This window comes from Gekko japonicus, unplaced genomic scaffold, assembly GCF_001447785.1.
Source record: "Gekko japonicus isolate JY-2015 unplaced genomic scaffold, Gekko_japonicus_V1.1 scaffold3167, whole genome shotgun sequence".
In the NCBI taxonomy this organism is placed as follows: domain Eukaryota; kingdom Metazoa; phylum Chordata; class Lepidosauria; order Squamata; family Gekkonidae; genus Gekko; species Gekko japonicus.
Window position 1 is genome coordinate 156,395 of NW_015159802.1, and position 15,473 is coordinate 171,867.

Here is a 15,473-nt window from a genome sequence, read left to right on the forward strand (position 1 = left end):
GGGGGGGGGGGAGATGTCCCCAGGGGGCTCTTCTTCATCACCCCTTTGCTCTACTCTTGCACTCTGAATCGACTCTGTTTTTTTGGGGGGGGGGGCAATGGACCAGCTTTCCCGTGATGTAAAGAAACACTTCCTTCTCCTTCTTGCAGGCCGGGGTGTCCTTCGAGGAGGTGGCCGTGGATTTCACCCGTGGGGAGTGGGCCCTGCTGCACCCACCCCAGAGAGCTCTCTACAAGGAAGTCATGCTGGAGAACTTTGGGAACGTGGCCTCTCTGGGTGAGGGTCCTTTTCTCCTTCTTGCAGTGAGGAGTGAGCGTAAGGAAGCCCTTAAAGAGGAAGGACGTGATCGGGCTGTCTGCCCCCTGGTCCCAGTGGCTGGTCTCTGCCTCCCTCCGTGATCCTCCCTCTGATGTGGGAAGGGTCCTGTGCTCTCCTTGGAGAGAGGGAGAGCCCCTGCCTGGCAGTTTGGGGCCTGAGCCAAGTGAAAGGGCATCAGAAGAGGTGCCAGGGGGGTGCCAGGTCTGGAGGTGGTGGGGTGGTCTAAGCAGGGGCTTCCCTCTAGAGATGTGAAGGATCGGGAAAAACCTGGAAAAATTCAGGGGGGAAACTCCCCCCCCCCATTTTCCCCCTGAAGCCTTTTTTGTTTTTTTCCGGAAAATTGAAAAAAGGAAAGGGGAAAAAAATTGATTACGGAACGTTTTGTTTTAACACGATGAATAAAATATGTTAAGACAAGGTGTTCAAATATTTTTTCAAATCATTTCTAAAACATATGTATGGTGTCAATCTTAATTTCTGTGCACTGGGGACAAGCAAGTCCTAGGTTACAAACTGAACTCTCCAATGCAAGAGCAAGATGCATTTCTTCCTTTAGGAGGTGCCCATTCATTGAAACTTAGTCCCACACTCCCTTCTGTACACTTCCCCCATCTTCAATTCTTTTTATGAGAATGGGTTTTTTATTTTTATTTAATACGGTGGAGAGGAAATATGAATAATTGTTACTTCTGGATTTTTAAAAATTGTTTTGTGGAGGGGTTTTTTTTTGTCTGTTCCACATAAACTAGTAAACAGTTCAGGAGATGGTTGCTCCATTTGTTACAATTACAAATAAATATTACAGAAAAGTAAATTCTCTTTGTAATAATTGTTTGGATACACTACTTTTTTAATAGGCTAGTTGTGATAATTTCATGCCAAGTAAAATTGTCCATAGTTATATTTTATGTTCCTAAAGTAGCAGAATGACTTTCAAACTGGAAAAGAAAAAAGAAGTGCTAATGTAGCATTTTTTGTTCAATGTTTCCAGAAAAAAAAACCAAGGAAAAAAATCCTGTTTTTTCCCCCCGAGCTTCAAAATTTCCAGAAATTTTACATCTCTATCCCTCCAGCCTGGGCCTGGCCTTTCCTGGCTGCAGAAGGAACTCCGCTCTCTTTTCTGTCATTTTAATTCTCAGATGGCATCTCCGTCTCAGCCTGGCAGAGAACAGGCACAGAACTGCCGGTGTTATGCCAGCACCACGTGGACTAGCCATAACTGGGCATCTTAATCATCAAAGATTTTAGTCATTGTTTGGTGTAGAGTGTGTATGTGGAATTTTGGTTAGCCTCAGACTTCAGAGTTATGGATGATAATCCGACAGTTTATAGTTGCAAGATGCCGAAGGAAATTAAGGGGAAATAAAGAATAAGCAAGTGATGCTCTGTCATCTTGGTGCTTGGGGGGGGGGTCAACAGTGGGAAGGGCTTCTAATGTCCTGGCCCCACTGGTGGACCTCCTGATGGCACTGGTATTTCTGGCCACTGTGGGATACAGAGTGTTGGACTGGATGGGTAATAATAATAATAATAATATAAAAATAAAGTTTTTGGGATTGTGAGGTAATAAAAAGGGTAATAATAGGAAAATAAAATAAAAATGCAAGTATTAACTATGACCCTATATTGAACTGGTAGGATACAGGAGAATGGATAGAAGTTAAAACTGCATAAGGAGAAGAATAGGAGTTTACCAAGAAGCTACATCACTGATATGAAATGTCAGCTTTGAAATACAGTATATAATGCCTTAAAAGGTATAGGAAAGATAGTTTTATTGTTCAACACAGATTTGATATAAAGGAGGATGATATGAACTAAAAATATATTGTAGGGGAGTTGGTTGAGTTATTCTGTGCTGCTAGAAAGGATAAATGTTGTTGTGGTATTTGTATGCATGTGATTTTTCAATGAAATTGTATGGATGTTCAATATAGGCTTATAAAAACCAATAAATATATTAAAAAACAACAACAAAGATTTTAGTCATTGTTGAATTTGGAATTACCCAAATATATATTTTTAAGTGTTTTGAGTGCCAGCCAGTGTTTTCTCTAAGCCGAGTTAGTGTGAGCTAGCTCACAGATGTTTAGCCTCCGGCTCACCCTTTTTTGTCTTAGCTCAGGAAGGAGGGCTCCAGAGCAAACTAATTGATGCGGTAGCCAAATCGCTGACTCACAACTTTAATGCCAGCAGCTCACAAAGTAGAATGCTTGCTCACAAGACTCCACGGCTGAGAGGGAACATTGCTAGTCATTCTTGATTTTGGAATTACCCAAATATATATTTTAAATGTTTTGAGTGCCAGCCAGTGTTCCTTCTAAGCTGAGTGAGTGTGAGCTAGCTCACAGATTTTTGTCTTAGCTTAGGAGGGACGGCTGCAGGACAAACTCATTTATGCCGTAGCCAAATGGCTCGCTCACCACTTTAATGCCAGGAGCTCACAAAGTAGAATGTTTGCTCACAAGACCCCACAGCTGAGAGGGAGCATTGGTTGCCAGCTGCCTTTAAAGTTCTCCTTTCTGTCTTGCTTCAGTCTATCCCTTTATGCTTAATAAAAGTCAACCGTTTTAAAAGAATGGTCGCGCTACTTTGTGGGAATTCAGGTGGGTGGCTGTGTCGGTCTGAAGCAACAGAACTAAATCTGAAGGGCTCCTTTTAAGACCTCCCAGGGGCACCTTTAAGAACAACCAAGTTTGATTCAAGGTATACGCTGTCATGTGCATTCACACTTCTTCAGATACAGTGAAGTGGAAACTACCAGTACGTACTAGCGTACAGCATAATGAAGATGTTCAACAGATTCAAGGACCAGACAGGAATAACAAGCTTAGCTTATACGGTGTCCATTTGTTTGGACTCAAACTTTGTTCTGCTTTGTGGGGGGAATGCTGCACCCATCTGCAATCTGTGCATACAGAGGCTGAGGTCCCAAGAGGCCCAGCGTTGAGTGCACTTCTGTGCATGGCCACATGCCCATGCTCCTGCGGAGTCTCAGGATAACAAAAGAGGGGTGAGCCTTCACCCCATACGGTACTCCATCCCACCCCCTATTACTTGCCTGTAGTGCAGGGCAGTGTTCCCTCTAAGCTGAGTTAGTGTGAGCTAGCTCACAGTTTTTTAGCCTCCAGCTCACACATTTTTGTCTTAGCTCAGGAAGGATGGGGCTCCAGAGCAAACTAACTTATGTAGTGGCCAAATTGCTCGCGCACAACTTTAATGCCAGTAGCTCACAAAGTAGAATTCTTGCTCAGAAGACTCCACAGCTTAGAGGGAACATTGGTGCAGGGGTGTCAAACTCATTTGTTATGAGGGCCGGATCTGACATAAATTAGACCTTGTCGGGCCGGGCCATGCGTGTCATAAACAATGTTCCCTCTAAGCTGTGGAGTCCTGTGAGCAAAAATTCTACTTTGTGAGCCACTGACAGTAAAGTTGTGAGCGGGTGATTTGGACACTGCATAAATTATTTTGCTCTCCTTCCTGAGCTAAGACAAAAATGTGTGAGCCAGAGGCTAAAAAACTGTGAGCTAGCTCACACTCACTCAGCTAGTTACATAAAATGTAATGCCAGGTAGCGGAGATATAAACAGACACAAAGGGTATTTTTTTTAACTTAAAAACACACTTAAAACATTAGCACCCTTGCAATATTCTGTTTATTTAGCAGTGCCTGATAACTGACACCTCTTGCACTGAATCATCGCATCAAAATGCCTGTGCTCTTCCAATCCTGAGTCTGCTGTTCAGGTGTGTATCTGTAAGCTGCATAAATTATTTTGCCCTCCTTCCTGAGCTAAGACAAAAATGTGTGAGCCAGAGGCTAAAAAACTGTGAGCTAGCTCACACTCACTCAGCTAGTTACATAAAATGTAATGCCAGGTAGCGGAGATATAAACAGACACAAAGGGTATTTTTTTTAACTTAAAAACACGCTTAAAACATTAGCACCCTTGCAATATTCTGTTTATTTAGCAGTGCCTGATAACTGACACCTCTTGCACTGAATCATCGCATCAAAATGCCTGTGCTCTTCCAATCCTGAGTCTGCTGTTCAGGTGTGTATCTGTAAGCTGCAAACCTACAATGACGCAGCAGCAGCAGAACTGGACGAAGAAGCAGAAGACAGCCAGTTCCACAGAACAGAAGCCCTCCAGGGGCCTGATCTGGCCCCCGGGCCGCATATTTGACACCCCTGCTGAGGTGTGTTTCTGGGGGGGGGGACATTCAATCTGGCTTGGAATGGTTGAATTTATGGGCACACAGAAGAGGTTTAATTTTGTGTGCTTGTGTGCTTTCCTAATAAAACAGGACCTCTGACTGCCAAACCTGACCTCATATATCAGCTGGAAGAAGAGGAAGAACGGTTTCTCCTGGGCTCTGATGAAGAGGACGGATTGGCAGGTAGGGGCTTAAGATGTCTATCTCAGGAGTGTGTGTTGCCTGCACCTTCCTTCCAAGGGCTGGTGAATGTCCGTGGCCTCCTTTATCCTCACAGTTTTCCCTGAAAAGAGCTTGGGGGAACTGTGGAGGCCGAAATGGTACCTGTGGATCTTCGACCCAGGGCAAGAGGCAGTTTCCTTCTGCCTGCTTTCATGGCCCTTACGCCAAGTGAAGTTCTTGGTAAGTCAACCAGCACGAATGTCCCACAAACTTTCAAGAAGTGGAGGTTGATGCTAGTTTGTGAATGGATACAATTCCAGACAGATAGTCTCCCCTCAAACAATATGTTTACTAAACTTCAAAGCAATGGGGGGTTAGAATTCTCCAGTCTTTGACTCACCAGTCTTGGAAACACTGTTGTCAGTTTCAAACTCATTGTGTCAGTTTCAAGAGGCCCCCCCCCACCTTTTGCCACAGAGTTTGTAAAATCAAGATGGTATTAACCAATCTGTAGCTTGTGGCAATTAGATGGAGGACAGGACTTCACTGGGACAGCGTTTGGCTGAGAGACAAAGGAGAGATAACCCTCTGGCCTGATTGCTTCAGAGACGGTGAGATCTTGGTGGTTTGCTGCCCTTGGATTTATGGGAAGGAGATACCTGGGTATTAAAAAGGGACCCAGCCAGTCTTTGGGTCGGCTGAGCGGCTTCCAGGGCCGCCATGTTTTGAGAATTCAAGTCACAAGCAATCGTCAAGGGGAACCAAGATAAACCAGCCCTTGACCAGATGAGACATGGCCGGCCACATGAAGAAAGAAGAAGAAGAGAAGAGATTGGATTTATACCCCGCCTTTCACTCGGAGTCTCAGAGCGGCTTACAAACTCCTTCCCCTCCCCCTCCCCACCACAGACACCCTGTGAGGCAGGTGGGCCTGAGAAGAAGAAGAAGAAGAGATTGGATTTATACCCCGCCCTTCACTCGGGGTCTCAGAGGGGCTTACAAATATTGAAAGTCTTTTTCCAGACACCAAGCCTTTGCATTCTTGGGTTGTGCGTGTGTGTGTGTGTGTGTGTGTGTGTGTGTGTGTGAAGTACTGTGAAGTCTCTTCTGATTTATGTTGACCCTACGTGAATTAATGTCCTCCAAAATCTCCTGTGGTTAACAGCCATTCTTCAGTTCTTGTGAACTGAGGACTGTGACTTCCTGGATGAAGTCAATCCACCTCCTGTTTGGTCTCTGTCTATTCCTTCGACTTCCCACTTTTCCTTGCATTCCTAAAGCAACAGCTTTAGTTGTTGTGGATTTCCCGGGCTGCACGGCCGTGTTCTTGGCCTTGCAAGGACCTGACGTTTCGCCAGCAGCTGTGACTGGCACCTTCAGAGGTATGACACCGAAAGATGGAGTGCTCTCTCTGTCTCTGTGACAAAGGCTTGGTGTCTGGAAAAAGACTTTCAATATCTTGTTTGGGAGTCTGCTCCTGTGACGGACTAGATTGTATTATGTAATCTGTAGCTTCTGGCAATTAGATGGAGAAGACACTCTATGGCTGCGGTCACATGGAGCATTAGCCACACTACAGAGACGGAAGATAAGCGGATTTTCTGGGCGCGATCACACCGCAACATCTGGGAAGCGTAGAGCTCCCGTGGCTCACTTGAGGCTTCCCGCCGAAGATGCAGCTTGAAAAACTAGTACCTCCGAGGTACTAGTTTCCGGAAACGGCGGGGCAAGGGCGGGCGTCTGATCGCGTTTCCGGTGGTAGGTCGTGGCATCCGGCGCCCGCCCATGTCCTGTCGCTAAAACTTTCCCCCCCAAGTCTCCACGGGATGCGCACAAGCACCCAACGGCGCATGCTCACACTTCGTACAAAAACAAACAACACAGCCCCCTCCTCTTTTCCGTACCCCCCCCCACTCCTGGCTCGGCCTGCTCGAGAGGAACTCTCTGCACCGGGCGGCAGAGGGGGAGGTGCAGGGGGGGGCGTGGAGGGAGGGTGGCCCGGCTGAATCTCCTCCTGGAGGGGACAGGACGGAGGACACAGTTTGCATTCCTCTGCAGCCCTGGAAGGGGTTAAACCCGCGGAGCCTTTTGCTAGAGAGGCCGCTTCTTTGCCGCGCCGCAGGATTGTCCTGTGATCAGCACCTCCCCCCTAACCATGAGACCTCGACGGGACCGTCTGATTGCACAGCCGTGCATTATTTTGCTCCGGGGCAAACAGCCATGCTTCCCCCCCACATTTTCTGGCCTGTGTGACTGGGGCCTCTGTGTCTCTGTGTCAACCTTATACTTTGACACAGAGAGCACTCCATCTTTCTGTGTCACACCTCTGAGGATGCCAGTCACAGCTGCTGGCGGAACGTCAGCTCCTACAGTGCCAAGACCACGGCGGTACAGCTCGGAAAATCCACAACGACGAATGAACTCTGGCCATGAAAGCCTGCGACAACTATAGCCAGTTTGGTGTAGTGGTTAAGTGCGCGGACTCTGATCTGGGAGAACCGGGTTTGATTCCCCACTCCTCCACTTGCACCTGCTGATGTGACCTTGGGTCAGTCACAAGCTCTGGCACAGCTGTTCCTGAAAGAGCAGTTTGTGTCGAGAACTCTCTCAGCCCCACCCACCTCACAGGGAAAGGAGTTTGTAAGCCGCTCTGAGACTCCAAGTGAAGGGCTGGGTATAAATCCAACCTCTTCTTCTTCTTCAGTGACTCTTGTCTTCTTGTGATGTGATCAAAGCACAATAGCCTCACTTTAGTCATTTTAGCTTCTAGAGAGAGTTCAGGCTTGATTTTGGTTTGATTCCAACTTATTTGCCTTTCTCGCAGTCCATGGTATCTGTAAAAGTCTCCTCCAGCACCACATTTCAAAGGAATCAACTTTCTCCCTGTCACCTTTCTTCAGTGTCCAGCTTTCACACCCATACATAGTAAATGGGGAATGCTGTGGCAGGAATTCTCTTGATATTGGTTGCCAGCAGTGTTCCCTCTAAGCTGAGTGAGTGTGAGCCAGCTCACAGTTTTTTAGCCTCCGGCTCACACTTCTTTTTTTTCTCAGCTCAGAAAGGAGGGCGCCAAAGCAAACTAATTTATGCAGGAGCCAAATCGCTCGCTCACAACTTCAATGCCAGTAGCTTACAAAGTAGAATTTTTGTTCACAAGACTCCACAGCTTGGAGGGAGCATTGGTCTACTTAACTGATAGCACAATCAACAGTATGTCTACATGTTTTAAACCAATCCTATGTGACATAAGGAGCTGCGGTGGCTCAAGTGGTTAAGACGCTGAACTGCAGGCTGTGGAAGGTCGGTAGTTCAGCAGTTCGAGACCTGAGTGTGCCGCATGACGGAGTGAGCTCCCATCTCTAGTTCCAGCTCCAGTTCGATAAATAGGTACCACTTCGGTGGGAAGGTCACAGCGTTCCGTGCGCCTTGGTGTTGAGTCATGCCGGCCACATGACCACTGAAACATCTTCGGACAGCGCTGGCTCTTCAGCTTTGAAACTGAGATGAGCACCGCAAACCCTAGAGTCGGACTCAACTGGCTTTCGAGCAAGGGAACCTTTACCTTTATGTGACATAAACATTTTTAAGCAACTGAAACAAAAATAAGCAAACAAATAAAGCAAAAGGGAACTGAAAGGGAAAGAATTCCTAATGATTAAGAAATCCTTACATTTGTAGTACAAACATTTTGTTTTTAAATCCATTTGTGACATTGGGCCCATTCAGAAGAGATAAATTGTTGTTGGGAGAAGTAGTCAAGCACTGGGAACCATTTGTCTGTAAAGGTTGTTAGAGTTGGTCTCTAAGACAAGTAATTTAGTTTATTTGTGACTGCATCCATTAAGTAGTGTCTCCATAGTTTCCTACACCATACCTCTATATTGGGTGCTTTATTATCCTTCCAGTACGACGCAATCACAGTTTTTTGCTGCATACAGCATGACTTCCACCGTAGCTTTGTGCGGTCTAGACGACAGATCCTTTGGCCAGGTATTCAAAAATAAAACTCCTGGGGTTAGCGGGATTTGTATTGAGGTAATCGCTTGGATTACACTCAACACATCTGTCCAAATTTTTTTTAATTCTGGCACACACTTGAGGAACTTTTCTAACTGCTTTACGGCAGCCTCTCCCAGTTTCCATCTCCTTCCGATTTCCTGGGTGCAGTCTCCCTTTTGGTTGGCGATGGAGCCAAGAGGTGGCTAAACTGGTTCATGACCTGATTTCAGGATTCCCCTTTTCCCCCTGTGTGCTCATGCCAAGTATGGCAAAATGACAAAGAATGAGGGATCTACTTGTTCCTCCTGTCCTCACTGGGAGGCAGTGAGGAATTGCCCTCTTCCCAATCCTTTCCCCCATCATTCCTTTTACAGCTGGAGTTTACTCTCCACTGCCCCCATCTGGCTTGAATTAGACTTCCCGTCTGTCTGCTGGCAACCACACCATAAAAGAATCAGCCAACAGAGTGGCAGCCCGTCCACTAGGTGGCCCTAGGCAATTGCCTAAGCGGCCAGCTGTGGAAGGGTACCAGTCAGATCTATCCCCGTCCCCGACTCTGCTCTGCCACCATCTCTAGCCTGGCTGCCCACCAGGATATCTAAGCATAGGGAAACTCAAAAAGGAAAAGGGGGGGGGGGAAATCCCTCTTTCAAAAAACCCTAGATCTAAAACTTACCTCTGTAATGTTAAGGAGAAAGAGCGTCATAGTTTCAGCTTTCTTGTTCTCCTTAGACTACCTTCTTCTCCTTTGGTGCAGTGGTGTAGTGCAGTTTGGTGTAGGGGTTAAGTGCACGGACTCTAATCTGGGAGAACCGGGCTTGATTCCCCACTCCTCCACTTGCACCTGGCTGGATGACCTTGGGCAAGCCGTGGCTCTAACAAGAGCTGTTCTTGAGAAAGAGCCATTTCTGTCAAGAGCTCTCTCAGCCCCACCTCCCTCCCAGGGTGTCTGTTGTGGGGAGGGGAAGGGAAAAGGAGTTTGTAAGCCACTCTGAGACTCCGTTGGGTAGTGAAGGGCGGGGTATAAATCCAATCTCTTCTCTCTTCTTCTTCAGACCCTCTGCCATGTTTGTCGGACAAACGTGTCAGTCCCTACACAAAAGAATAACTGGCCCTGAGAGTGGCAGTCCTTAAACAGTGAAGCTTCAAGGACAAATTAAAATGCATGATTGCTGAACTTAAGTCCAGTCACAAATTCAGAACAATCCCCCACCACCACCACCACTGGACAGTGACATGGGATTCTTATCTCACGGATGCTAATTTTCTGCCCTTAAGCATTTCTGTTCTCCTCTTAAGCATTTCTCCTTTCTTCTAATCCAGCTAATTACAATGTGCATGGTACCTTTGCATCCTGAGTCCTGTTTTCGCAGTACCCCTCCCACCCTCTGACTGGGATATAAAGACAGAGAGATCTCCATTCTGAATTAAATATGATGAAGGGAGCCTTATGGTCAAAGACCGGCCTCCTGATGGACCACTTTTCCCCGCATGTCCCCCAGAGAGCACTGCGATCAGGATCCCAAAACCTCCTGGACCTCCCTGGCCCAAAGGAAGTCAGGTTGATGGCAACCAGGACTAGGGCTTTTTCATTTGTCGCTCCGTCCTATTGGAACGAGCTTCAGGAGGGAAAACACCCACCTAGAAGGAGGGATAATTCCAGTCTTTTACAAGGGGATGACTCTCTACGGCAAAACATATGTCTAGGAGACAACAGGGATGAAGCAGAAGATCACAGATTGATGGATATATGTTCAGATGTGAAAGAGATGTTTGAATATTTGGGTGCACCGAGTGAGGAGGAGGGAAAACACCCACCTAGAAGGAGGGATAATTCCAGTCTTTTACAAGGGGATGACTCTCTACGGCAAAACATATGTCTAGGAGACAACAGGGATGAAGCAGAAGATCACAGATTGATGGATATATGTTCAGATGTGAAAGAGATGTTTGAATATTTGGGTGCACCGAGTGAGGAGGAGGGAAAACACCCACCTAGAAGGAGGGATAATTCCAGTCTTTTACAAGGGGATGACTCTCTACGGCAAAACATATGTCTAGGAGACAACAGGGATGAAGCAGAAGATCACAGATTGATGGATATATGTTCAGATGTGAAAGAGATGTTTGAATATTTGGGTGCACCGAGTGAGGAGGAGGGAAAACACCCACCTAGAAGGAGGGATAATTCCAGTCTTTTACAAGGGGATGACTCTCTACGGCAAAACATATGTCTAGGAGACAACAGGGATGAAGCAGAAGATCACAGATTGATGGATATATGTTCAGATGTGAAAGAGATGTTTGAATATTTGGGTGCACCGAGTGAGGAGGAGGGAAAACACCCACCTAGAAGGAGGGATAATTCCAGTCTTTTACAAGGGGATGACTCTCTACGGCAAAACATATGTCTAGGAGACAACAGGGATGAGGGCACTGCAAGCAGGGAAGATTTCAGTGAAATATCAGTTACTAATATTCAACAAAGGATGTGTAACAGAGAGAAAATATATAAATGCCTGGAGTGTGGAAAAAGTTTCAGGCAGAAAGCACACCTTACTTACCATGAAAGAATTCACACGGGAGAGAAACCATATAAATGCTTGGAGTGTGGGAAAGGCTTCAGTCAGAGTTCCAGTCGTACTTCTCATCAAAGAATTCATGCAGGGGAGAAACCATACAAATGCCTGGAGTGTGGGAAAAGCTTCAATCGGGGTGACTGCCTTATTTCCCATCAAAGAATTCACACAGGGGAGAAACCATATAAATGCCTGGACTGTGGGAAAACCTTTGGTGAGAATTCCGGTCTTACTTCCCATCGAAGAATACACACAGGAGAGAAACCATATAAGTGCCTGGAGTGTGGAAGAAGCTTCAGTCAGAGTTCCAGTCTTACTTCTCATCAAAGAATTCACACAGGGGAGAAACCATATAAATGCCTGGAATGTGGGAAAAGCTTCTATGAGAGTGGAAAACTTACTTCTCATCAAAGAACTCATACAGGGGAGAAACCATATAAATGTGTGGAGTGTGGGAAAAGCTTCAGTCAAAGTAACACTCTTAATTACCATCGAAGAATTCACACAGGAGAAAAACCATATAAATGCCTAGAGTGTGGGAAAAGCTTCAGTCGGAGTGACAGTTGTATTTCCCATCAAAGAATTCACGCAGGGGAGAAACCATTCAAATGCTTGCAGTGTGGAAAAAGGTTCCTTCGGAGTGCACACCTAACTTCGCACCAAAGGACGCACACAGGGGAGAGGAAATACGTTGCATATTAATGATTTTAATTAGATTCATGAATATTTATACATTATGAATTTTCATACCCTTTGTATAGCTCAATTCCTGTTCAGAAAAAGTACCAAAAGTTCAGAACCGCCTCTCAACCTTGACAGTTCTTTAGAATAACGGAAGAAATACCGTGTTTCCCCGAAAATAAGACATATATTTATTTTTTCTCAAGAAGACACACTAGGGATTATACCACAAATGCATAGAAATCCTGCTAGGGCTTATTTTGGGGGTAGGTCTTATTTTCGGGAAAACAGGTAGGAGATTCATCACTCTGGAATTACAACCAACTGGTGTGTTTTGTCTTAGAACCTTTCTTTGATAATTTAATGGCAGTTATCAAGATGTATTCTAGTCCACCTAGTATAGTTACTTGTTTGCACAATCACTTAAGGGTCCAATTGTTTTATTTGGAGGACAAATAAAGTTTTATTTCTCTTCCTGTGTCACCTCTTTCAAAAGTGTTGCATAAGGATCTAATTAGGCTTTCTACTGGTGGCTTCCGATCAGAAAAGACCTTCTATTGGGTGAGCCTATCACGTGTGCCAGGCCTTCCCATTGTACATTGTACATAGCTTATCAACTTAAGAACTGACTTGCCTAAATCTTAGAGAATTGTAACGTTTGTGTATTTAGCGAAGTTTGAGAAATGTTAGTAGACCTGATTCTTATTGCGAGCATTTCTCTGTACTCGTATGATTAACTTTCACCTGTTCATCAGATTCTTGCCTAATACAAAAAGCATGCTTTATTTTAAATAAAAACATTCTCTCTAAGAAGGCCAGTGTTTGTACTACCGACAGAAGACCTGAAATCAGACCTCAAATCTTTCATTGTCCTGGAAGAGATAGGTCTCTCAGAAAGTTTGCTTAATGTAATGTAATAGTGGATGTAGAAGTAATTGTAAGCATTACCTTCATTGAGCCCCTTTCCTATTCGCTGTCTCTGCACCCCTTTCCCTTTACAATATTCAATAAAAATCTAACAATTTTTTTTTTGTTTAATGTGTCCTTGGTGACTTTTATACTACAACCACAAATAGACTAACAACAGTGTTCCCTCTAAGCTGAGTTAGTGTGAGCTAGCTCAGTTTTTTAGCATTATTATTATTATTATTATTATTATTATTATTATTATTATTATTATTATTATTATTATTATTATTATTATTAATAATAATAATAATAATATCCCACCCTCCCCAAAGGCTCAGGGCGGCTAACAAGGGCATAATTCCAGGTTAAAACAATAAAATAATATAAAATTACAGTAATACAATATAATACAATTAATAAAATATCAGTGCTCCAGTAATCACTCCAGTCATAAAAACTAAGATGGTGTTCTGGAGATGTTATAGCAGAACAACAGCCATATGTCCCCGCAGCCCTGTCATCCACCAGGAACGTCTTGCACCCCCGATGACACCCGCTCAAGCGGTGGTAAAAGTACGGCGATGGAAAGAGCGGTGGTGGAATAATGGTGGCGGCGGCTCCTACTCGAAAGCCTGGCGGAAGAGCTCCGTTTTGCAGACCCTGCAGAACTGCACAAGGTCCCGCAGGGCCAGGCTCTCTTCTGGGAGCTCGTTCCACCAGGTAGGGGCTGCCACCGAAAATGCCCTGGCCCTGGTGACAGCTAGTTTGCTGTTCCTGGGGCCTGGAATATCCAGGAGATTTTGATTCCCCGACCGTAGTGCCCTTGGGGGAACATGCGGGGAAAGGCGGCCTTCGGCTCACACGGTTTTGTCTTAGTTCAGGAAGGAGGGCTCCAGAGCAAAGTAATTTATGCAGCAGCCAAATCGCTCGCTCACAACTCTAATGCCACTAACTCACAAAGTAGGATTCTTGCTCACAAGACTCCACACCTTAGAGGGAGCCTTGTCTACGATCGCTCACGATAAAGGACTCAATCCAAGTGCTGTACAAAACATGGACTATTGTTCCAAAAATATATATTTCTGCATCATTTTCTTCATACAAAAACATTACAAGGACACACAGTCTCAAAAACTGGAACACAAAGGCAATGTAGGTTTAAAGACACTATATATACAGTCAGGGGACACTTCGTACAAAAAGAGCTGCAGGAGCTCATTAGCGTACCTAATAGGCTATTAGCATAATGTTTCCATTAGCATATCCCATGCCCCCTGACATCACCGGAAGTGATGTCAGAATGGGAAGCAAAAGGGGGGGGAGGCATCTTCAAAAGCCTCCCCTTCCCCAGGAGGGCTGGGGGGGGAGCGAAGAGAGAAGGGGTTTAAAGTTTGAAGATGCCTCCCCCCCTTTTTTTGCTTCCCCAGTCAGTCTGCCAAGGCGGGATGCGGGGGAAGTGAAGAGAGAAGGGGTTTAAACTTTAAAGCCCTCTCTGGAGTCGCGCCACAGTGGTGGCACGATCTTCCCATTATATTCTATGGGGCTGCTGCGGCACAACTCTAGAGAGAAGGAGCTGGGGGCGTGGCTTGTGCCCTCCTGGGCGGCCGGAGCAGTGCTCCAGCATGCTCCAGCCCCAAATGATCCCTGTATACAGTCCAATATCTTGTGCCTAGGCACTCAATTCCAAAATAAAGTCCAACAGTTTAACTCCCACGTTGCCTGACCAGTCTGTGACACTGCGTTTTCTTTCAATCTTGAGATCTAGATTTTGTTCTAGAGGAAAAAATCTCTTTCATTTGCAGGATCAATTTTATCTCCATATCCGTGGAGTAGCCATGGGCAGTCCTGTGGCTCTGTCAATTGCCTGGTTATTTACAGCAGAGTTTGAAACGAATGAGAATTACAATCCTGAGATTAATCCATTTTGCAATCGGATTATAAAATATTTCAGGTTTGTGGATGATATGTTTCTTAATTTTTAAAGGAGAGAAGTTTGCTGATTTTGTTGAATGGTAGACTAATAGGCATATCACTATTGAATTCTCTGGCACTCGGGATTTAGTAACTATGACTTTTTTGGATACAAGAGTTTATACAAATATTAATAATAGTTCGGCAATTAGTACTTTAAAAAAGGAAACAGATAAAAATGCACTATTGCATTATACTTCACACCATCCTATAGGTTTATAATATAACCTTCCATTCAGCCAATTATTAAGAATAAAAAGAAATTCCTCTTCAAGAGGAGATTATTTGAAAGATAGCTGGAGGTTAAAAGAAAAATGCATTCAAAGAGGATTCCCTAAAGTAGTAGTTGAAAGAGCCAGCCAAAGAGCTAAGAATATTGACTTTATTATAACAACAGAATAAAGAGGTAGATCAGATAAATAGAATTACAGGGGCTCTTAAAGATACCTCAAAGACTTTATAAAGTCAAGAAAAAAATCAGGTACCACTGGCATCTGTTAGAAGAGACAAGAGGGGGACCCGTGATACTCGTGGGGGGGGGAGAAGAGCTCCGTCTCCTCCATCCCCCCCTCGATCTCCCTGAGGCGGCGGCGGTGAGGCCGGTGCCCCCCCGCCCGCCCGCCCACCGGCTCC

General features: G+C 45.2%; 2 protein-coding genes across 2 annotated transcripts in view; both read left to right on the plus strand.

The window, feature by feature from the left end:
- The window catches only part of LOC107107212 (zinc finger imprinted 3-like), a 9,722-nt gene extending 2,601 nt beyond the window's left edge, over nt 1–7,121 (plus strand). The window contains exons 3-6 of the mRNA XM_015407475.1: nt 150–276; nt 4,630–4,722; nt 4,817–4,941; nt 7,041–7,121. Of these exons, the coding sequence (XP_015262961.1) occupies nt 150–276; nt 4,630–4,722; nt 4,817–4,941; nt 7,041–7,121 (426 nt within the window). The remainder of the gene's footprint in view (nt 1–149; nt 277–4,629; nt 4,723–4,816; nt 4,942–7,040) is intronic.
- Nucleotides 7,122–10,335: 3,214 nt separating this feature from the next.
- LOC107107222 (zinc finger protein 70-like) lies at nt 10,336–12,179 on the plus strand. Its single transcript, XM_015407484.1, has one exon. It carries the CDS (start codon nt 10,443–10,445, stop codon nt 11,979–11,981), a length of 1,539 nt encoding a protein of 512 aa, XP_015262970.1. The 5' UTR covers nt 10,336–10,442; the 3' UTR covers nt 11,982–12,179.
- Nucleotides 12,180–15,473: the final 3,294 nt, after the last annotated feature.

Bases quoted from the DNA above. Each gene is read 5' to 3' on its own strand.
- LOC107107222 (XM_015407484.1), top strand. From the start codon at position 10,443: ATGGATATATGTTCAGATGTGAAAGAGATGTTTGAATATTTGGGTGCA.